The sequence below is a fragment of the Macrosteles quadrilineatus genome, unplaced genomic scaffold (assembly GCF_028750875.1).
Source record: "Macrosteles quadrilineatus isolate MER2022 unplaced genomic scaffold, UCM_ALF_1.0 Scaffold_10__1_contigs__length_6754688, whole genome shotgun sequence".
Classification (NCBI taxonomy): Eukaryota; Metazoa; Arthropoda; class Insecta; order Hemiptera; family Cicadellidae; genus Macrosteles; species Macrosteles quadrilineatus.
In genome coordinates this window covers 3,530,328-3,555,201 of record NW_026542603.1, presented here as the reverse complement: position 1 = coordinate 3,555,201, position 24,874 = coordinate 3,530,328, and the positions used below count along the sequence as shown (strand labels likewise).

At 35.3% G+C, this 24,874-nt stretch overlaps 1 protein-coding gene across 1 annotated transcript; it reads left to right on the top strand.

The window, feature by feature from the left end:
- The first annotated feature begins 1,442 nt into the window (after positions 1–1,442).
- Positions 1,443–23,685, top strand: LOC129004647 (RNA polymerase-associated protein RTF1 homolog). The gene is made up of 15 exons (XM_054433199.1): positions 1,443–1,624; positions 2,556–2,832; positions 3,669–3,855; positions 4,005–4,219; positions 6,043–6,179; positions 8,377–8,510; positions 8,706–8,798; positions 9,600–9,690; positions 10,311–10,442; positions 12,199–12,345; positions 13,617–13,711; positions 14,418–14,580; positions 16,022–16,141; positions 17,798–17,954; positions 18,604–23,685. Exons 1-15 carry the CDS (start codon positions 1,547–1,549, stop codon positions 18,708–18,710), a joined length of 2,133 nt encoding a protein of 710 aa, XP_054289174.1. The 5' UTR covers positions 1,443–1,546; the 3' UTR covers positions 18,711–23,685.
- The last annotated feature ends 1,189 nt before the right edge of the window (positions 23,686–24,874 follow it).

Genomic DNA, 24,874 nt, shown 5'->3' with positions numbered 1-24,874 from the left:
ATGAAACAGATTTTTGCCGTTGCAAACCAAAAATTAAAAGTGAGAAGAAGAACATGTGTTAATTGTCAACAGTCAATGTGCGAATTATCTAATGTTGTATTAAAAATGGGTATAATTTTGAATGCTCATTTCAGAGTTCTGCCAGTTTTTGCCTAACTCTGTTCTGTAGAGTTTAAAGTAGCCTACACCTTATTGTCTACAAATTGGCTAAATAACTTAGGTACGGTACATTATAAAAGCTGACAGCCTTTTTACGTTGACTTGAATTGTAAGCTTACCTTTTCCCGTCCATGGGCAGTTTGATAGTTAAAAATTACCCCTTTAAACTGGAATGGGACTGTTATGTAAATTGTGAGTATTTCAATTAGTTAATAATCTTTTAGTCGACTCTTTTAAAATAATCGGAAATTATGACTCTGAGTTTTTTCTGAGAAATTATGAGTTTTTAAACAAGTCATTTGTTTATAGATAACTCCTGTACTTCTTTGCAATTGCTCGATTTCGAGCAACATGTACACTAGTATTTATTTAAAGCGCTCACACCATGGTGGAAGGAAAAAACATAGGTGTGCTATTCCCGTCATATTCTTACGTCACTCGGATTGCAAACAAAAGATCACCTGATTGTAAATGTCAAATTATCATGTCATGATTGTATTTGTTTTTATTGTTTTTATAATAATAAATAGTTATTTGTGCAACTAGTGAGAAAAGTGAGCAATTGACTCACTCGAGAGAAATCCTTACTCACGAGCCGTAGGCGAGTGAGGAATGCTTTCTCGAGTGAGGCAATTGTACTTTGAACTCGAGTTGCACATTATAATTTTCCTACAGTTACCATAAAACAAATAAATTTGTGAAGAAACATAACCTATTTTTACACAGAACAGAAGTGAACTTTTAATATAACATTTAATGTGAAGTGACAAATACAACAGTACAACAGCTGACCAGCTGATATACAGCCAGTGCTGCCAACGTATTTCACGCGCATGCGACGTTGCCTGCATGTTACGCGTTCACTATTTCGTGCCTTCACGTTGCAAATCTGGAGTGAGACAAAGTAATTAGAGTGAGGCAATGTTAACATTGTCTCACTGATGAGCGAATTGACCACTTTGCTTTCTCAAATCAGTGAGAGAACATGTACATTGTTAGGTAACTGTAGGAAAAAACAATAACAACCGAATCAAAACAAATACATATACTAATTTGACAGTTACAATCAGGTGATCTTTTGTTTGCAATCCTAGTGACGTCAGAATATGACGGGAATAGCACACCCATGTTTTTTCCTTCCACCATGCGCTCACACTCTTATAGTATAGAGTATTGAGTAAGTAAAAATTTTATGTTAATGTAATTGTAGTGGCAGCCTGTAATACCAAGTTCTTTCTGTTTCTGTTTTGTTCTCTCCGTCAAACGCAAACTCTGCTTGCTTGAGGAGGTTATCGTTTGTAATTTATTCTCGTGTTATTCATTATTGACACCATCATTGTGAATTTATAAAAGACTTTCTTCTCAGATAAGTTTAATTGATAAAATCATGGTCAAACGTAAAAATCAAGTTTTACTTGATTCAGAAAGCAGCAACAGTGAATCTAGCGGAAGCGATTTGGAGACGGTAATATTTTCTTTTCATAAAATAACCTAGCCTAGGGCCTAATCCACAAATTCAAGGGTGTCATTTCTTTTTTTACTTGATACTAAACTGTAAAGTATTAGTCCAACCGAAGAGGTCATAAAACTTAAAGTAAGAATGAACACTCAAAAATGTAAACAAGGTCAACAGTTGTAGACTAGGCCCATCCAAAAATAAGAGTTTGATTATTGAATTTAAAGCTGAAATCATATTAAACCATTAACTTACCTATGTGGCCACTCAAAACTCAAACCTCAGCAGGTTTTTGGCCTCACCAACAAGTTGCCACTTCTCTCTGTCTGCCATCCATTATGTCTCTGCTGCTAATTCAATCTCTGCTATTGCTAAGTCAATGCTATTAACCATTGACTTAACAACCCAAAATTAGGTACCTAACAAGTCTGAGTAACAATTAAAAAGTGTTCAAAACCTTTAGGCCACTGTTTGGTTTAGTCTAAATATTTATAACTTAACCACAATAAGCTAAGTATTAACTTGTGATCTTCAAATGAGGGTAGGGCCTAAGTTAATTCACTTGCTACTGTATAGGCTACAAGTTAAATTGTTAAAGTGGTTATTTAGGGATTAGTCGTCTACCATTATTTAGTCATATAGATACCGGTAGTTTATACAATTCAATAAGACATTTTTAAAAGACGATCAAATAACTTAGATCTTAGAGCGCTTGATAGTGTGATCAATGTGTAGGTTATAACTTATGTCACACTTCACGGTGGCCATTAAATGAGAAAAACTAAAACTGGCCAGCAAACCTAAAACACAACCAAAAAAGTACTGTATCCCGAATTGAGGAGATTTTTTTACATATACCATTCCACCTGTTAGATTTTAAAAAGAAAGCCCAGACATAATGTAAGCTTAAGTTTAAAACTTACTTCCTTATTAATTTCAGGAGCTCTTGTCCCTTGCTAAGAAAAAGAAACTGAAGAAGAGTGATGATGAGTCGCCCACAGAATCAAATACAAAAAAAGCAACAGCTGCATATTCTGACTCGGACACTTCATCTGGCTCCGATGATGACTGGGATGCAAAGGGAAACAAAAACACCACGAAAAAGAAGAAGAAAACCAAAACCGCTCCTAAAAGAACTGTATCCAAATCTACTGATGAAGAGTCTAGTGATGAGGAAGAACCTGAGAAAAACAACAAAAGTTCAGAACCAGAAGAAGGTAGCCTGCACTTTATTTTTAAAGTAGATCCTTCACATACTGGTAGGAGGTTGACAACTCCTACTTTGCATTGATTTGTAACTTTCTTCTTGCCAATATAAGCTTATGTTACTGGTATGCAAGTTTATGAATTTTCTTTTTATGATCTTTGATTAAAATGGCTTACAAAGTGGTTTTTTTTTTAATTTAATGTGTAAATTTAAGTTTTGTCTTTGGTTAAGTTATTTGTATAAGCCTACCCTTATTATAAGTGTTTTGAGAATTACAAGGTAGGTACAAGGTAGTTCTTATATTCCTGCTACTAGGAGGTCACGAAAATTGTGGATATTTATAGGCATGCAATGTGGGTGCGATACTCCCTGGTGTGGATTAACGTCCGCACTAGTAATGACTTAGACGATCCTCAGTAGGGTACTATCCCGATAATTAGACCAATTTGTTAGACCTAATTACAAGGCAAAAATGTGGTTTGGATTTCACTAGAAACTGTAGGCCTAGGTCCATTAATTGCCATTGGCTGTATGGGCTATTAATTAACAGCTGTGTCTAAGGAACATGTTGGCCTTAGTCACCTTGTCTTGCCTATGTGGACGGGCAAATGCAAGGTTAAAGAGGCCGCCAACCTGTTTAGTAAAAAGAAGAAGGCTACTAAAATGAAGTTCTTCACCTTTAGTTTGAAATTTGCAAATCATCCAATAGTTTTACAATAATTTACCATTCTAAAATGAATTGCAAACATGTTCAATCTAAGTAACTTTCATGTTTAGGCTATTTAATTACATTCACCGGTAAGTTAGCTATGAATTCTTTACCCTTAACATTCTTTTTGTGTCCAGGTGAAGTTTCTGACTCGGACGAGAGTGATTCAGATTCGTCAGATAGCCAGGAGGAATTCAATGATGGTTATGATGAGAACCTGATGGGTGATGAAGAAGATAGACGTAGGCTTGAGCAGATGACTGAAAAAGAAAGAGAGCAGGAAATCTTCAAGCGCATTGAACAAAGAGAAGTGATGAAAACGAGGTAGGCTATAAACAGTTCAAAACAGTAAAAAAAAAATGTTTTTTTCTACTAAAACTTATGATTTAACAAAACTTTACTGTCTACATCTACATTTTTTTGTGTTTTCTGTTGTCTAGCTACTGTGCACTAAAATTGTATACTCTTTTTAGGTTTGAAATAGAAAAGAAACTACGTTTGGCGAAGAAACAGGAAATGAAGAAAAAGAAGGGTGGCACAACAATAAAGAAGAGAGAGGAAAGAATGGACCCAAAAGAGCGTAGCAAAGAGAGGAAAAAGACTGTTGAAGAAAACCGAGGAAAGGTTGATAAAAAAGCGCAAGCTATGAATCTGTTGAAAGCTAGAAGAGAAGAAAGGAAAGAACGAGGTTTGTGCTTTATAGTTTTGACTTTGACATCTTTGTAGAATTGTTTTGCTGAACCGAATAAAAACTTAAGTTATTGCTTTAATAAATTGCCTTAGGCCTAGCATGAAAAAAATAACTGACCATAAAACAAACATATTAGGTCGAGCCGAGCTTTTATTATTGTGATCGCAATTATCATCTGTGAAGATGTGAGATTGAAAATTAACGATTTCACTACAATCGCGTTTGATGTTCACAGTATTGTCACAATCGTGTGAAACAATGACTGCAGAAGATGTTCCAAATGTCACCGTGACATTGGAAGTTCAAGAATCTTTATTGCCATTGATCCATGCATTCAGACATTGGCATAGTCATTAAATTAAATAAATGCATAAAGATTCTAACAATTACAAATACTTCTAAATTTAACAGTTTCTATACAGAGGTTAACAAACAACAACATAAAATTTAATCTTTACGGTAATTATCTGAGGACATGATAAATATTTGTCAATTGTATGAAATGGATTGGCAATTAGCCACTCAAATAATTTAATTTTAAAGTATCTCATAGAAAGTTGGGCAGTGTCAGGCAGTTGCTATTCCAAAAACCTAGGAATCCTCACAGTGGTGTCTCTCTACATACTTGAAACCATAAAGTATGTGAATGAAATAAACCCCCCAAGAAACCAAGATCTGCACCACTACAACACCCGTCATGGCTCCAAATTTGCACTACCAGTTCACCGAACAACTCTTTGGGGGAAAAAAACCTTCCTACACCGGCTGCAAGCTGAGGAACCATCTACCTGACTACTTGAGAGACCTGACTGGCAACAAGCTACACCAGGAGTTGAAGAAGTGGCTAATCGCAAGACCCTTCTACTCAATAAAGGAATTTTATGAAAATTATGGAAATTAACATGTACAATTCACTATTGTATTGACACTATTGTAATTATTAACGAATTAACAATAAAGAATATTGTATTGTTTATTGTAAAAGAAAGGTAAATTTTTTAAGATGATTACAATATCAGTACAGGGTATGGGGGGGATTAAGTACAATATTATTTAGCCAATTGTACCGTTAGTATGACAGTTTATATCTTAAAAATGAATACCCTCCAAATAAACTCAGTTTTGGCCAGAGACTCGATCCAAGTAAAAAAGTCTGGCCTGACAACCCCTAACGACTACTACAGCTGACAAACAATTTCAAAGACAGACAATAAGCAAGGGGTTAGCATTTGGATCAGCAGTGGCGGTTCTATAAGCTTCTCAGGGGGGCTAACAGGGGTGTTCCAAACCAAGAGGTCTGGGGAAAGCTATTTGGTGAAATTTTAAACCCATTTTTAATGTCTAAAACTCTGTCCAAATACCTCTGTTGAGTTTTCATGATAAATGTATGTGACAATTTATATTTCCAGGGTCCAATTAGTTATATGTCCAGGCCCCCCCCCCCCCCCCTTGGAACTGCCATTGTGGATCAGGGAAAGTTGTCGGGATGTAGTTTCGGATTTCTACTTTAATAAAAACAAGTAAGATAGGATTTCTATATTTTGTGTTTTGGCTGTTTTGTGACACACTACATAATGCATCACAATCTCGACTTAGGTAGGGAACGAATAGTCACGAATGTGACGCTTAGCAGTTTCAAGTGTAAAATAATTTAATTTAAATACATCTTTGATTTAGGCTATCTCACAGCAATTTTTAGTAATAGGGTCTTTACTGGTGTCGCATATTTATTTGTTAACTAGGCCTAACTAATATTTTTATTGCCAATGTTCATCAAAATGTACTGCTTATTCGCTCATAGTCCACTTAAAATTTTGCAGAGGAAAAAGAAAAACAACAGAAAATCGAGCAAGACAAGAAGAAAGAAGAAGAAGAAAAAGAAAAGGAAAGAGAAGAGGGGGATAGAGGAGAAGAAGGTGATGACGACGACGCAGCCTCAAGTAAACCTAAACTTAAGGTGAGCTTGCAAAGTAAACGCTTGACGAAACGACGTATGAAGTGGAACTTTGTGACATAGATCTGGTAAACCAATATGGATTGTATAACACCTTCAGTCTAAAAAATCCAAGCAAGTTATGATAATAAATAACCATCCACACAGATGCAAATGTTGCCAATCTGAATATTGAATATAAAAATGCCACACCACTGTAATCTGAAACCATTAACAGAGTTTCATATATATTAGGTTATTCTTTGGTAAATAATTACCAAACTATGTGGTAATAACAACAAACACTGGGTTTCACACTGGTTGTGTCATGATCACACAAATGCAATTAATTGTTTAAAATTTCAACTGAAGTCGGTCGATTGGACATGGTCAGGTTGGGGGTTCTGTATCAGTACACAAAAACACACGTACGACATTGTATACATATACAGTAGACTCCCTCTTATCCGGACTCCTTGGGACCCAGGCCAGTCCGGATAACGGTTTTTCCGGTTAAGCCGACATCCCCAAAAACTCATTAAAATGGAACGTTTACGGTGATATTCGACTTAAATTTAGGAGAGCAATGTATTTAGACATGTGATCACTGGTCTCAAATCTTTCCCACGAGAACAGTCGTTACAGTACCACCCACTTCCTGCCGATCTAGTCCGGTTAAACCAATGTGCCGATAATAATTGTCCGGTTAAAGAGATGTCATTTCCGTCGACTGTAGTCCGGTTAAACCGATGTCCTGTTAAAAGGTGTCCGGATGAGAGGGAGTCTACTGTATTATGATTAGATGTAATGTTCTCGTGGGCGGAAACAAGTCTGTATTATTTAATTGTACCTTTATAAGGGCCAGCTGGGGAAAAAAACATGTATATATTTTGTAATATTTGAAGGACTTGTTTAATTAAAAATCCATGGAAGAATGCATTTTAGTCATTTTTAATAATTAGTCAAAGAAAAATTTTTTATTGACGCTATTTATGTCACTGGTTTGAACAGGATAAATAAAGATTTTTTTTATTTGTTTGGTTATACAGGGTTAGTAAAAAGTGTGGAGACCCCCTGTTCTTTTTTTAACGGCCCATTCTAGAAAAACTAAACTCGGCACACCATTATGGCATGTTATGAAGTACTTTTTGGGCACAACCGCTACTTGGTGTTCATCCCAAAAATGGGGGATTTTGGGGGAAACTAAAAAATTTCAAATACAAAGACCCATCGAGTGACCTCTCATTTTGAAGGTCCTGGTAAAAGAAAACCAACAACGCAAACTAGAGGTCTCTATCTCAGTTCAGTACAAAATGGCAGCCAATTGAAATTCTCATAAGTTCCCAAACCCAAAATGGGGGATTTTGGGGGAAACTCAAAAATTTTAAATGATAAGCCCCATCGAGTGACCCCTCATTTTGAAGGTCATGATAAAAGAAAACTAACAACGCAAACTATAGGTCTTTATCCTAACACAGTAAAATATGGCAGCCAATTGAATATAAAGTGCTAGTTATTTCCGATTTCTTAAGATTTCATTTAGCTTCCATTTTTTACTAGATTGAGATAGAAACCTCTAGTTTGCTCTGTTAGTTTTCTTTTACCAGGACCTTCAAAATGAGGGGTCACTTGATGGGGCTTATCATTTAAAACTTTTGAGTTTCCCCCAAAATCCCCCATTTTGGGTTTGGTAAGCAAGTGGCTTTTAGGCTTAAAAAGTACTTCATAACATGCCAAAAAGGTGTGTAGAGTTTAGTTATCCTAGTGTGAGCCGCTACAAAATTTACAGAGGGCCCCCAGACTTGGAAAGCTGCAAGTAAAATTCAACTTCTGAGAATTTCAATTGGCTGCCATTTTTTACTGGATTGAGATAAAGACCTCTTGTTTGCGTTTTTGGTTTTCTTTTACCAGGACCTTCAAAATGAGGGGTCACTCGATAGGTATTTGTGTTTGAAATTTTTGAGTTTCCCCTAAAATCCCCCATTTTGGGGATGTACATCAAGTGACGGTTATGCCCAAAAAGTACTTCATAACATGCCATAAATGTGTGCCGAGTTTAGTTTTTCTAGTATGGGCCGTTAAAAAAATAACAGGAGGTCTCCACACTTTTTACTAACCCTGTATAAGTTATTCTAATTTAAATTTACTCAAAGTGTAAAACTGTTATTATTGATTCAGAAGCTTGAATGTCAATGAATCATAACTATGACATGTTTGGTAGGCGTCTGACATCTACAGTGACGACAGTGGCAGTGGCAGTGACAGCGAAGGGAAGGAGAAGAACAAAGCAAGATCAAGAAGCAGCTCCAGCTCGTCCCATAGTGATTCTGACTCAGACAGTGGCTCGGACAATAGGTACAGACATTATAATTTAAATTATATCAAATTTATTTTTAAATTTAGTTCCCTAATGCATAAAACTCAATTAAAAAAAAAATTATAAAAACGTTTTTTTTTTTTGCACATTAATTACAGTTAAACCCATTCACTATTTCTTATTTAGTCCCCAATCGCTAGTGGTTTGTAACAAAAAATAATTTCCACTTGCAGGTCTGTGGCCAGTTCAAAAGTCAAGAAAGTGCAGTACATTTCAACAAAAGAGGAGCTCAACAAGATTAGACTTTCCAGGCACAAGATGGAGAGGTAATTTGTAGCACCACAACCACAAATTTATGCTGCACTCAGTACGATTAACAAGTAGTAAGAAACAATGTTTGCAGGCTTGGAACAAAGATTTAAATTTACTTATTTACTTACTTGATACTTGATACTTGGTGATCTCCCACTGGTAGCGCAGCTGCGCCGTGGTCGTCAGTTTTTTATGGCCTATTTTTCTCTCAGATATTCTTCAATAGAATAATATGGGCTCTTCAATAAATATTCTTTGAATTTCCTCTTGAGTTCATCTTGATCTTCAATGTTTTTGATATTTAGAGGGATCAAGTTGTAGATTAAGCTTAACTTTGGTCCGCTCTTTACTAAACTTGAGTTGACTTGATTTAGATGAATGTTGTTTTTTTGCCTTGTTGAGTAGTTGTGTATTGTATTGTTTTGTAGAAACGTGTTCGGGTTCTTCTTAACTATTAGGGCAGATTCCAAAATAAATATTGCTGGCACTGTAAGGACTTTTGCTTCAACAAAAAGGGTTTTACAATGGGCAAGGTTATAAGAGTATTTTATAAGAGTATTGTATATAAAAATATCCCAAATTTTTCTGCAAACTCAATAGCTGTCTATTGTTAAAGTAAGTATCATAACTAATTATTTCAGATTTAATTTTATCCTTTTAACATTTATTGTATTGACCTCCACATGATCATTCAGTTTTCTTAGCATTGAGTTGTTTTCTGCTTTTGTTAGCTTTGCCCTAATTATCCTAATGTTGATTTTAAATTAATTAGATAAAACAGGTTGTAAAGTCTGTGTTGTTTGTACTTTTTACAGGTTTGTTCACCTGCCATTCTTCAATAGGGTTGTAGAGGGTTGTTTTGTCAGAATTGGAATCGGCAATCATAACGGAAAACCAGTTTACAGGGTGAGAATCTTATAGTATTGATAGTTATTATGTGTTTGTGTGTTATTCTGTTTTTTTTTATAATTACAGATCTATAAATACATCCATCAAAGCCTAATCAATCATTCCATTCCATAATGCTTTTCCAACAAAAAAATTCTGTCAAACCAAAGACAGGATTATTTATTTATTCTCTGAATTTTTATTTTTATTTTATTTTATGTTTTTATTTATTTTTGTTAGTTTATGTTGTAGTATTTAAAGATAGTGGATAAAATTAAGCAAAAAGGTCAGAAATATCCAAATAAGCTGTTTAACTCATTTTGTTTTTACAAACAAATTATTGTTATCATGGGACCTCATTAGTTGTAGCCAACATCATGCGAATAATCTGTCCATACTGGACATTCTCAGCGATACATACACATTGTATCCTCCTGATAGACATGAAAGCAACTTAATTAATACCAAGCCATTTGGTACACATTTTACCTTTATTTTATGGATCTGGAATTAAATTAGTTTATTATTACAATGAATTCGTCAAATTATATATTGAAGCTCTTGATAGTTTTTGCTTTTAGTCTGTGACGATCGATGATCAATGTGCTGGTAGCTGTAAAAGTTTATTGTTATTGCAGGTTGCGGAGATCAGTGGTGTGTGTGAAACCGCCAAGATTTACCAGCTGGGAAACACTCGTACCAACAAGGGTCTGAAGCTGAGACACGGAGCGCAAGAGAGAGTGTTTCGACTGGAGTTTGTCAGTAACCAGGTATGTGAGGCCACAATGCCTGAAGTTAGCCCGACTTTAGAATGTTTATGTTTTTCGCTACTTTTCCATATGACAAAATAAATTAAAAATTAAGACCTTGTTTCTTTAACATCTCCCGCGGTCGGGTAGAAATCATCATTGTTTTCCTCAATCACAGAAAAATATGGAACTCTCCTGGAAAAATTACGGTTGTGTAGACATCAGCAACTTCCGTGATCGTGGCAAGATTGTGAAAAAACCGGCAGAAATCACCATTGTCTTCCCCGATTGCAGCAAAATTCTTATCGTCTACTGCGGTCGAGTGGACATCATTCACCTCCGCAATCGTAGCAAAAAATTAAACATCTATGTTCCCAAAGACATAATCATCGTCCTCCATAGCTAAATCCTGGACATCCTTGGTAGTGTTTAAATTCTTTTTTCCCGCGATCACAGAAACATCACTGTACACAGAGCCATAACAGCAATATGTAGAACTTCTCCCGCAGTTGTGTTAACAGCACCAATACTGGGACGGGTGGCATCGTCCTGTAATCCAGCTACTAGGAGGTCACGAATTGTGGATATTTATAGGCATGCACTGTGGATGCGATACTCGGTGTGGATTAACGTCCGCACTAGTGAGTACTACGACTATCTGCAGTACTATCCTGATAATTAGAACAATTTGTTAATTACAAGGAAAAATGTGGTTCGGATTTCACTATCAACTGTAGGTCCCTTAGTTGTCATTAGCTGTATGGGCTATTAATTAACAGTTGTGTCGTGTCTAAGGAATATGTCGGCTTTAGTCACTAACAAGACTACAAGATCGCGCCACTCATCCTTCACTCATGTTTGGGTTAAAATACGCACATAGTGGCGTCCCCTATCCTAAATAATTGAATTGAATTGAATCGTCTGGTGCAGTAACAGAAAAATCATCATCGTCTTCTGTATTTGCGGCAAAATCCTGAACAACTCCCCCTATTGTGCAGACATCATCTTTGTCCTCTGCATTCGTGGTAAAATCCTTAACGTCTAACACAGTTGTGTCATAATCAGGTAGGCCTACATTAACGTTATCATCGTTTCTACGATCACGGCAAAACATTGAACATTTCCTGCCGTCACAGATTTTTCATTTTAGTCATCTGCGATTGTGGAGAAAGAATAAATTTGTCGATCCCACCATCTTCATAGGCGACTGGAATCTTCTAAAATTTTCTGTCTGGCGTTCGATTTTTCGAGCCTGTAAGCTAGGGTCAACTTGGCATGAAAATCAAGCCGCTCGCAGACCTCTAATATACTCTAATATTTTTGAGGACAACTTATCCAATTTTGATGAAATTTCGTAGGTACGTAGGAGTAAACCTACTTATCCATCCACATGCATTTGTGAACCAGCATGATAGGATTATGGGATTGGGGATTTATTGGGGGCGGTGGTTTATGGGGAGAAAATCGGCATTTCCCATTTTTCTCACTCAAAACATAACATTTTACAATTAATTTCTAAAATATTTTGTGGAGCTTAAAAAAAAGCCTAATTTAGTAAGTGGTATATTGAAGTGCTGTTGTAGGCCTACATTTAATGGTTACGTTGAACATTTCATAAAACCGTAAATATATAAAGTTTCCATGCTATTCTTAAGAAAAATAGTTAAACTGTTTTTGTTTGCTGTGCTTAAATATATTGTGATCAAATTTAGCAAATGTATTTATTTCATACTTACTATATTACACAATCAGATTCTAAAAGTGGTTTGTGTTGCAGGAGTTTACAGAATCAGAATACTACAAGTGGCGGGAGACATGTGCCGTACAAGGCATTTCCATACCCACCGTAGACGACATTGATAAAAAACTCAGTGATATCAAGGAGGCATTGATCTACGAATTTAAGGAGGAAGACATTGAAAAGGTTTGTGGAATTTCTACTTTTTAGCTATTTATTCTTTTTCTTTCAGCTCTAGAAACAATAGATTTTTCACTAACGAAACAGTTTAAACCCTAAGCCCAAGTAAAGCTTGGGGCATCTTGTTAGTGGCCATTAACAGAAAGAGTATTGGACAATTTGTTGACCAATTGATTAGTCCGTCAAATATAACCTAAGTAAAAGCAATAGTGTTGGCATGTGGCTATAGTTCCACTTCTCCTGGAAAGCCGACTGTGATGAGTGTAGCATTGCGGTTTTACCGTCAGTGTAGTGTTCCGTAGGGTGCGTAATCCATCGAAATGTGGCTTAGCTGTGGGAAGGGCCCACCCCCTTAAAAATAAACAGTGTCCGGCTTGGGTGGAAGTTGACAGCATTATTGAGTTTAATAGTTATTGCACAAACAGCACCTTTTTTGCTTGTTTTTACATTAGTATAGGTCCCCTCGTCCTGTATACAGAGGACAAGGACAAAGATAATTATTTTTTGGCTATTTTTAAGGGTGAATATGAACATGTCAGGATGAATTGTATGCAAAAAACAAAATGCAAAAAACAGCATAGGACCGCTAATCTAAAAAAATAATAAGAAAACAAAAAAAATATTCCTGCCTCAATGGGTTAACCACCGCGTGATACTTTTTAGTAGGTTTGTTATTTTGAGGGAAAAGCCTGTGGCTTAGGAATACTTAAGGGGTGGATATACAACTGACTCGCTTAAGAAAAATAATACCAGCATTTGGTAGCACACAAAAAGTTCCCACCATAGTGTTTCTAATGAAGCACATAGCCTGACAAATTGTTATCAAAGATGTTTGTAGCTTCTTTTGACGTTTAATTTCTGTCCATATAGGCTTTAAATGCTTGTGCATGGAACTTTCAAGTAAAGTATAAGGTGATTTGGTGCGATACAAAAACAAACTTTAGATGCTTTGGTTCCTCAGTCAGTTGTACCACCAACTGAGCCACCGGCTCACCAAGTCTTGTGAGCCATAATTTTTGTTATCAATTATTAGTCTTCAAGTACGGTATAAAATTCAATAAATGTTAATTATTGAGGTACAGTAGGTTAATTGGTTTTTCTAATTTTAAGCCTTGACAGTCAAATTTGATTTCCTGAAGACTCTTATTAGGTGTAGTTTACGCTTAATAACTTCATAGACTGTTGAAAGACCACAATATAGCCTATTTACTAATGTATAATGATTACCCTCGAACAATGATATGAAATTTAAATCTGAGTAATTTACACAATTTCAGATTGTCCAAGAAAAGGGAAGATTCAAACAAAACCCTTACAACTACGCTATGAAAAAGACTCAGTTAATGAAGGATAGAGACATGGCCCAGTCTAGGTAAGATTCAATGGTTTGTTGTTTCAAAGTTCTTGGTGATAAAATCTTTTGTGTCCTTTAACAATTTGATTGACAATTTGGTCGAGTGCACCAGTGAATTTCTGTTTTGTGTACATAAAACATTATTTTAGCCTAAGCTAAAATTGGTCTAGCTTGGGCCTATTTTGCCTTGACTATCACCAACAGTATTTAAAGTAACTTTAGAATCTGATTGGAAGTTACCCTGTCACAGGTTCAAAAAGGAAGTGTAAATAATCTTTTTGTAACATAAAACTAACCAATTTTATCTTCAAGCTTCCCACTATAGTTTCTTGCATGGACATGCTTGGCTGGAATACAAACTGTATAAATATTATTTAATCAAGAGTGGCCTAACATTCCGACTCTCTGCCCAGGAAACAGCATGGTAGATTGTGGTCAAGTCTGGTGTGTAACTCATGGGGACTAAGCTTTCCATTTCAGAACTTGGAGGAGTTAAGGGAATGGGTAGATTTGCACCAGGGATTTCCAGAGGATGGATTTTTTACCAGAAATATTTCTACTTTTAATCATATTACACAGTGTTGTATACAACAAAAATTTTACTATGAGAAATTGAATTTCTGCGTTCATCAGACGAGGCATAATGAACTCAACAAGTGATGGGTAAAGCATTACTTGGGAGAGTGTGAAGATGAAACCCTTATACATGTGTGGGTTGTTGTAGAGGAGATGAGGTGGAGGCTGCCAGGATCATACAACAGCTGCATGATCTGGAGGAGAGAGCCGTGGAGTTGGACAAGATGAGGACCTCCACCATCTCCAGCATCAGCTACATCAACGACCGGAACCGCAAGAGGAACGTGGAGGAGGCGGAGAAGGCTATCATGGTAGTCTTTGAACCTATCCTACTATTCTATCAAGTTTTTTTAATAGCTTTAGGCCAAGGTTTTTTAATGGATTTTGTGGCATCATTGAATATGGGTAGAAAAACCTATATTTGAAAGTAAAGCCTATTGACTAGTAAGTGATTTTTAGAAAACAAAAGAGTTCAGATAGCTTACCTGAAAAAATTTAGTCCTAGTGCTAATCACTCACAATAAAAGAACGCAAAACATAATACTGAAATTTCATCCTGAAGTAGGACAAGGACTTCTTCATAGAGTAGGTTGAAGAGAAAAGAAACTGCTCTCTGAAAAGTACTACTTCAGGACAAAATATTATATCATGTTTTATGTTCTTTTATTGTCCCCATATCTATTAGCCCCAGGACTCTCTCAGGTAAGCCAGTTGAACTCTATTCATTTTCTAAGGATAGAACTAGTAATTCCAAGTTGTGGCCAGTTTTAGGATAACATTTAAGGAAGTGAAACTAGAGGCAACTGACAGAGCGTGCTGGTACAAATTACTTATTCGTGTTGAGTACACCAACTTGTTAGCCATGCCGAACGGGAGGGTAATCTTATTGTTAACTCCCAGCGTTTTAATAAACTATAAACTAATAGCATAAGGAAGAAAAATGTATGGGAGGAAATAGAACTTTAGTCTTTAGCTCAATAATTATAAATAGCTTTTTAACTGTGTCATTTTTATTTAAAAAACAATAATTGGCTGCATCTGCTAGTATGTATTTTATGTTTAAAAAACTAGTTGAAACAGCTATTGAATGTGTTTCTGATAAAATTTGATATTCTTCCTTAACTTTTGTTACTTTGATAGTTGGATATGACATCAATGATAGGCCTACTGTAGTTGACAATTTAAATTTATCCTTTTCCTTTTAGTTTGGCTTGGTTGAATAAAATGTAGGCACAATCGACAGAATTGGGCAATTGTCATTACCATTTTCTGTCAGTAGTTAATTTTTATTTTGTATCACATTTCAAAACTGGCTGCATGGTTATAGCTTTAACATGGTAAAAAAATGTTTTGTAATGTGTCAATTGACACTAGAATCTCAAATTCATTGAATTTTCAGAAAATATAATGAATTTGCAATTTGACTTACAAAATTTGACAATAGAATTTTCAGCAAAAAGTTGCCGCATCAATGTAAATAATGTAAGGTTATCGACGCATTTACTTGAAAAACTGTTTGCACATGAAGTACTGTGAAATAATACTTTTATTCCAGCATAAAAAATTTAGAGATGTGGAGTAGTACACAATTCAAAGACAAGCCAACCAGCAAGCTTAAAAAGAATTATCATACTGATTCTGTATGTGTTTGTGTGTTAATTTTCATTGCAATACAGAGTCAGCCAATTAAAGAATTATGTGCCTTTTTGGTACCTACTATAACATAGGTTGATTTTCCTATTTCATTTTTAGGAAGAAGTAAAGGCGAATAAGGGCAAGAAAATTGATGACCCGTTTACAAGACGTAGTACGAAGCCTACAATGGTGTTCAAAGCACCTGATTCAAATCCCCCACCTCCTCCTCCAGATGTAGTAAGTGGAAGTTATAATATTTTTAAGTATTTAATTATTTAAAGGTTTAAATTTGTATTTCAATTTTAGAAAAATTTAAAGTTTATGTAGTAGTGCAATTTATGTAGGCTAGTTATAAAGTTGTATAATGTTAGATTTTAATGTCAAGCTAATGGAAGAATGTGTAGGTTTGCTGATATTGATCATTTTAACAACTAGTACCTCACAGTTTATACATGGTGTCCAATCTCCAGGAAATTCAAGAAAACCGGGAAATCTTTGGGAATTTCATTGAAATATCCTGGAAAACTCCAGGAATTAACCCAAACCTCTGGGAATCCGGAGCCCCATCATCGAAAACGCAGTTTGACCGAAAGACTACCACTGGTGTTGCACGATTGCGGGAAACGATTATCGGTATCGCCGACACTGCAAAATATGCTCACGCACTGGTATTGCCGTGACTGCGAAAGACGATTACTGGTGTAGCCAAAATTGCAAAATATGCTCACGGCACGGTTATTGCTGCAATCGCGGGAAACGATTATTGGTTTTGCCGAAACCGCAAAATATGTTCACGGGTATTGCGGGAAACAATGAACTATCGTTGTCGCTGAAACCGCAAAATATGCTCATGGGTATTGCCGCAATCGTGGGAGACGTTAACTTGTGTCGCCTTGCTGTTATTAATACTGTTTTAATATGTTGTATAAACTATTATTCCTTGAACAAGTTTTGTTTTAAAGTTATAGTGCCTCAGTGGCGTAACTAGAACATGGCTTTTGGGGGAATGAATGAGCTCAACGTCTGCACTCGTGGTGGGTGGGGGGGGGGGGGCGTCTGGGGGGTGTGCAATACCCTCCAACAAATAGGGGGGGTCAACATTTTACTAAATAACATCAAATCAAATCAAATATGTCTTTATTCATAATATGTACAATGTATTTCAGAATGAAATGGCTCATTTAATATTTGTTACAAGTCTACTAAGTGAACTAGAACTAACCTAAAAGCCGTTGTGAGTCTGCTTAGTGCTTACCAAGCATGCCGGCAGTGTTATTACTACCAGTCAGTCAGACTCTCCAAATTTACTCCCTCTGCCTGGGTCTTATTCATTAAATAAACCTTTAAAAATTAGTTTACTATACAAATCAACTAATAATTAATGAATTAAGATTAATAAAACCAAATTAAAAACTAAATCATCAGTTTTAGTTATAAACTTAACGCAACTGTATTTTAAAGAAGTAGGGTTGCTGTGATGTAAATATTGATTTTCATTTTAGGGTTCTTGGGTGGGTTCTATCCCAGTCACCCCCCCCCCCCCCCACCCTACCATAGTTACGCCACCGTAGTGCCTATCTTACCAGTTATTAAACAAATAAATAATACAATTTCTAACTTTCAACTTTTTAAATACCATTTTAAATACATTAGTTGAGCATTATATAATAAAATAATGATTTCTTTTTAAAATCTTTAAAAGTTTGAGTTAATGTAAAACGGTGTGATAAAGCTTTAAAAAGTTGGGTTCCGATAGGAGTTCTTAAAATTCAGGAATTTGTCTTGAATTCTCCTGGAAAACTCCTTGAATTTTTCAAACCAGATTTAGTAGACACCCTGTTATAGAAAGATTGTATGCACAATTTCTTGACTAGCATTTTGTGTGTCTTGTAGGCCTCAAAAGAGAACATCGAAAATCCTGCCAAGCCTGTGCCAGAGCCCAACAACAGGGTTGAGCCTGTCAAACCAACAGCTGACAAAGCCAAGACTGAGGACTTGTTTCTAGCTCACGACTTTGACATCAAGATCGATTTGGAAGTGCCGTTACCAAGTAAGCTCTATTCCTTGGTCCTCAGTACTGAAAAGGCGTTGAAAGTGGTACTTTTCTTAAAACATAAAACTGTCAGATGTTTTTATTGTGCTTGGTGATTTTTCAATTAGTAAAGTAAATCATTCAGGGTGAATAAATAAGTTGATGAAATTTAGTTGGTTTTTGTTATTTTATAAAAGCAATTATTTAAGAACTATATCAAACATGTGAGTGAAATTCTAGACAGTCTATATTGAACCCTTCCAACAAATTGCCTGTCAATCACTCGGCTCAACGCAGTAGCGGAACTTACCACTAGACGCTACACAAAACCAACATACATTGCTTGTTAAGAGGTTAGCCTACTCATGCCAGCAGCACAACTTTTATAACAGTAAAGTTTGTTCAAGTTCAAGACATTTTACGTTAAAATATCTGGAGCTTGGTCCCAGTCTTTTTCCTTGCATTTGGCAATACAAAAATCTTTAAAACTGTGCAGAACTTGGTGCCTCGATTTCTGTTGTGTGTGTCCGCTTTGCAAGAAGACAAGTCGAGTGACTTGCCTCACTTCACCCTGCCACGCATTGACTGCTACAGTGTGTGGCAAGCCTAGGGCCTAAGCTTTCTCTTCTAGGATTTCGACTATTGTTAACAATATGACATTTTACAGATAACCCAGTAAGTATTACCCCAAAACCTTCCAACGCAATGAAGGATAGTGGGCCTCGACGTTCGTTGAACTTGGAAGATTACAAGAAGAAAAGAGGACTTATTTGAAATAGGAATTTTGGTTAAGTACTTTAATTGAAGCTGTAACATATACAAAATTATTATGTTTGTCAACTATTTTTACAAGAGCACTAACCAAAATAAATTATTTTATTGTGGAGAGTATTGCGTGTCAAATAGTTTTATACTTTTTTAAATCGTTTTGTGGAAGTTACTTTAGTCTGTGTGTATCCAATTAGATTGGATCTTTCCTTTTGGGGTAAAAACACACAAGTGTCAAAAGCGATTTGGAGCAACAGGAGATATATGGTGAATCCAGACCTCTATGTGCTAGTCGCAGGTATTGGCCATGGTCACAATCAAGACACAGGGTTTTTTTTACCTATAAGGGAAAAGCTTATATTACAACAAACTGAGCACAATCTGATGGCAAGGAGGCAAGATAGAAAATAAAAATAAATTACAACATTAAAGTTAGGTTAGATTTTAAAAATGTTTTGTATGGAAAGTTTCCTGATGACTTTGGATCACATTGTACATTATTGACTAATTTTAAGTCTCTAGTACGTTTTGAAAGGGTTCACATTACTAATTGTGATTGGGGGCGCATGTTTTACCCAAATATGAGTGTAAAATGAAGTGAGCGGTGTAGCTTTGTTACAACTAAGACCAGCTGTTTCATTAGCCAGGACCATCTATTAAAAGCCCGATGATTAAGGACAGCTGGGTCCTATTTCAAAACATTAAAAAACTACTAGCTTTTCCCAGGATTGAATCGGCGACCTTTCGATTACTATGTGACCACTATAACCACTTGCTACCCAGCTTAGATCACAAACTAATGTCAAAGACTCAATCTCAATCCCCATAAAAATTACAAAATTTCAATGATGTTGAAATTGAAAAATACAATTTTTCAGTTTATTTCTCTAGTTTAGGCCCCAGAATGTCAACCGCCCTAAATTTTAAGACCCAGCTCCGCTAGATGTGGTCTGCTAAGCAGTTAAAAAATTCCTAAATGCCATACCTTTAAGCTTACAATGTAACAAAACCAGACTAGCGGTTCACAAGTCCTTTAGCGTAGGTCACAAGACTTGTATGGGTTGAGAGTTTGCGCCCTCATTCCCCTTTCCTTGGGGAGGAATTTTTCTCTTCCTTGTCCCCCTTGGCCCAAGTCCACCGAGCCCATTTACTAAAGCGACCCTGACTAACTTCATCTGCCCCTACCCAACCCCAATCAATTAGAAAAACCATAGTTTTTTTTAAGGTACACCACCCATAGTCTTTCCTTGTGTACCACTGCCAGTTGAAGGTTTGCATTTTATTTTTCGCTCCAAACCATACAGCTTGGCCTATTTGTGTTTTTACCCTTTAAGTTTTAAATGTGTATAATATATATTATACTGTTTACTCATTTTAGATCGGTAAACCTGACATATAGTAACCTGAATAGTAAAAGTTTTTGGTTTACTGTGCCTAAACTTGCTTCTTCATATTATAAACTGTAAAATAGTATATTTCGTACCTAGGGCCAAAAATGAGGTTTTGCTGGCTCGAGATAGTTTTTAAGTTCGAGACAAAGTCGAGAACTTAAAACGATCGAGAGCTGCAAAACCATTTCGGTACGAACGCTATTTTTCACCACACTATACCTTATTTCCACTATTCACCACAATAATAATGTACACTAACAGTCAACGCAACTACAACATTAAGGTTACGTAGAGAAATAAATGGAGGAATCAGCAAAAATAATAATAAACAGTTGCTAGGCAGCAGTGACAAAAAAACAAGTCTATTGCAATGCTATGGATATAGCTTGTGTATATAATATACATTATTTGTTTAAGTAAATAAGCAAACAGTTGATTTTGCGGCCCTAGGTATGTAAAAACCTGCTCGGTCCCCAAAATGACGATGACATCTGGCATGAGCAGCAAAACTTAACTTTCAGCATAGACAAAAATAATAAAATATATGGTGCTGCGGTTACCATGGTTACAATGAGTTCTGGCGCACACCGCTGTTAGCGCCGTGTAGTTACATGGCGTGTATGCCGTAACTACATGGCGCTCCCAGAGGCGAGCGCCACAGAACCTATGGTAACCGCAGCACGGCTGATGGTCTATATTTAATGCTTTTTGTCTATGCTTCAGCCACTAATTAATGTATGTGAAACAGATAAAAACATCATAGTGTGGCGAAAATTACTTTTGTCTTTATTTGTACCATTTTACAATTGTTGGCAGTTTTAACATTATTTGTAAATAAATTATTATGCGAATATCGTGTGAACAGTCATATTTTATGTTAATTTTCAAGTCCTAGTGTAATGTATGTAAGTAAATCAAAGAGTATAAAATGTTAAAACAGAAGAATCATTAATTGCAATGTTGAATACTCATTCCACGTTATTTTATTTTTCACAGTTGAAACCAAAATGCTTCAATTATGGGCAATATGGGTTTTTCTATCCTTTTTAATGTTTACAAAATACAAAGAGTTCAAAATGTAAGTGCCTGTTCCAGCCAAAACTTGAAATAGTTGAGTTAAGCTGTGTTGTGCAATATGGGAGGTGACATCTAGGTGTTGATGTGTTATTTGTATGCTTTAGTGGTTTAAAGGAATCTCCATTCACCAAATCCATGACTAGTACTGGTTGATATATAATCTCAATTTTATGTCTCAGTTGCCAAAATTATTAAGTACTTCCTCTAAATGTTGTCTTGTGAGAATCGTGTTTTTAAATTTTGTGTGAATATAATGTAATTTTCATTTTTAAATTTTTTAGTAAGGAACTGTTCAAAACCTGTTGTGTTACTAATTAAACCTTTTGTTGTATAAATGTTTATTACCATATCAAAAGTGTAAATAACAGTAAAATTATAAAAAAGGAATTGTTTTTAGGGAAAAACATTTAGCTTGGATTATTTATTTAAGAAAGGAATTGTGTAATTGTAATTAATTTTTAATGAAATAGAATTCAGAAAGCAATAAGATTTCTTGTATTGACGTAGTTGTTGAAGAGGTTTGTAGATTGTGGGCTTCAATAGAACTCTTTCTCTTATCTAGGAATATTCCAAATTTTCCTTTTTAATGGTGGACAAATTATTTTTTAAATACAAATGGCAGAGATAGTGTTTTATTGGTTAAAATGTAAAATATATGTTTCCCGATTTTAAGGAAAAATGTGTCAAAATTGTCTTTAAAATAAAACTAATTAAATCAGATCTCGTTATAAAATAAAACTAGACATTTTGTGTATTTCACCTCAATCACTAGCTGTTGCCATGTGCTGCTTTAATAACTAAGCAATCAAGAGGTTGAATAATTTATGTTATTATATTACTCCCTCCGGTTAATTATGATCAATACGTGACGACGTGTGCTCAAATTTCACATTTAACAGGGTTCAACGTTTCTTTCTGAGACAAAATGAGTAATGCACCCTTTTACCCTTGTACCCTTTTACTTTTCAAAGATGTTTTTTCAATTGTTAGGTTATGTTAGTACTAATGATTATCAAGATTATTAAAGATTTGTAGCAAAGACTATTAAGATTAAAGACAATTAGTATGTGATAAAAACTTCTAAATTACAATAAAATAAATACAGACATGTAAAGTTTTACAACTAAAAGAGTGATTATTATCAATTGAGATGGGAACGCCACCCAGGTGCATATTTTAACTGAAATATGCGTGAAGGATGAGTGTAGAATGAGGTAAGATGCCTTCCCTAGCTTTGTTACTTACCAATATACAAGCTATTTCATTAGCCAGGACCATTTATTAAAAGCCCAATAATCAAGGACTAGCCTACAAACTTTTCTCACGATCGAACTGGCGACATTTTGATTAGCACTATAACCAACCACTCGCCCAGCTATATCTAGTGTAGGGCAACCTCGCAACGCACGGCCAGCCTGTTGCCATGGTAATACCAGAAAAAACCCAAAAGTGTACATGTATAAAGATTGTGCAGACACTCCATCATAAATTTGTGCAACAGCTGGTTTGGTTTGTCATGCAGGCCTTGTATAAGAGGGGGCCATAGCCATGCTGCCTTTAAGTAATGATAATAATAATAATTATGTCGACTGGATTTATGAACAGACAGTAAACCGCCAATATTATATACTAGTTGCTCTGCCCGTGCTGTGCTACGGGGTGAGAATGCAGAAAAGAATAATACGGTTACAACACACTTACCACAAAAAATATAGGCAAAGCTCAATCGTTCTTATTAATTATTTAAATGCATATTTCTTAATGTTTTACCATCACTTTATATAGTGTATTGCAATATATGCAAGAGTGTAATTCATTGACCACATGGAACCAAGAAACAAATCTTCATAATAAGCCAATTTAGTTAAATGGTAGGACAAAGCATAACAGCTGGATTAGTAAATTTTCTTTATAAGAAATACATTGGGATTTTGATGGCCTGTGGGGCAAAGCTCGAATCCTTTTGTTACAGGAATTGGTGAAAGGGGGCGTCTACACAAAAAATACTTAATTTTGACACATTGTTTGTGAAAATCCGTTCATTATTATCGGAGGAGTAGTGTTTCGTAGAAAACGCCTTCACGTATTATATATACGGTAAGGATTTTTTAAAGGATTGTTAACATATTGTTTACTATACAATATACATACTTTAGGTTATGATACAGATGTTTCGGGATTTATTCTGGTTTTATCAGTAGGTACTGCAGTTTTTAGAAAGTTGTAGGAGTGTAAATAATGTGTAGATATTTAATTCAACTGTTGGTTAGTGCTCTTTATTTGTCAATACAAAGTGTAAATATTGTAGGCTTACTATCTTAAAATAAACTTATGGTCTTTTTATCGACTCTTATGAGATTAATCATTGCTTGAGGTAACATTGTTGTAGTTAATTTATTATTTTATAACAATTTTTAAGGAATTCAGTTTGTTCTGATTATTTCCCATCAAATTATTTATTATATTAATTCCTCCTGTAAAACTGGTTTTATAAATAAAGTTTGTAAATTTTATATTTTGTGGTTATTTACTTTTAGTTAATTTCCCATATAAAGAATAAGCTATTACCATAGGTCTTATGGTAAGACCTGGATCCGAGACTGATTTACTTTTTCGTTTAGGGGTCTGAAGAGACCAAAAACACCACCCGTTAAAATTCATTATATGTGTCCGTCAGCACGATAACACCTAAACTAAATTTGATCTAATTTTGATTAAATTTGGAACAAATATGTAAACCTGTTTTTTACTTGAATGAATTTGCAAACCAGCATGATCAGATGGAAACAGAGGGTTTTGGGATTGGTTTTTTTTTCATTGTTGATATTCAAAATATAATAATTTATAATTTTTTTCTAACCATTTTATAGAGCAATGATAGAGCAGAAAAGAACAAACTTCATTTTGTGTTGTTTATTCCGAATCACGTTTACAATATTAAAAGAACAAATAATAATTTAGAATATTTAATCATTATTATGCACTTAATGGTTACAGAGAACATTAAAAAATAGTTGTAAATTCCAAATTCCTATGTTCTTCTCATGGAGAATAAGACACTGTTGTAGTTTGATTGTTTAGTCTACAACAATGCTATGCTGTCAAAAAAGCCACCTCTCCCTCCTTGTAACAATGCAAAATATTGTGTGTGAAACACCTTGATTGACATGAAATCAATATCAATACATAATTTCGATACAATATGATTGATTACAATTACAATCAAAGTTAACAACCAAGTTTTCAACAGCTGACTTATACTGGCGAGGGACTAAATAGTATATTTCGTAGGTACCTAGGGCCAAAAATGAGGATTTGCTGGCTCTAGATCATTTTTTAAGTTCGAGAACTTAGAATGATTGAGAGCTGCAAACCCCTTTCGGCCCGTGGTATGAACGCTATTTTTCACCACACTATACAAAATTGAGAAAATATAATACAATATGCACACTAATGTTTAACACTAAGTTACAACTTTAAGGTTGTGTGAAAACATTTAGAGGAATCATGTCAAACTAATAAATAGTTTCTAAGTAGCGACGAAAATAAAAGAAGTCTATTGCAATGTATATGGGTACAGCGTGTGTGTATAAAATACAGTTTAAAGTAAATTAGCGAACAGCTGATTTTCAGCCGCAAAAACCTGCTTGGTTCCTATTATGACATGACAGCTGGAATGGAAAGCAATAAAAATGTAGCTTT

Excerpts from the sequence above, each read along its gene's own strand:
- LOC129004647 (XM_054433199.1), top strand. The coding sequence starts at position 1,547 with ATGGTCAAACGTAAAAATCAAGTTTTACTTGATTCAGAAAGCAGCAAC. Across the intron at positions 2,833-3,668 it reads AAGTTCAGAACCAGAAGAAG|GTGAAGTTTCTGACTCGGAC; the intron begins GTAGCCTGCACT and ends TTTTGTGTCCAG. Across the intron at positions 6,180-8,376 it reads CAAGTAAACCTAAACTTAAG|GCGTCTGACATCTACAGTGA; the intron begins GTGAGCTTGCAA and ends CATGTTTGGTAG.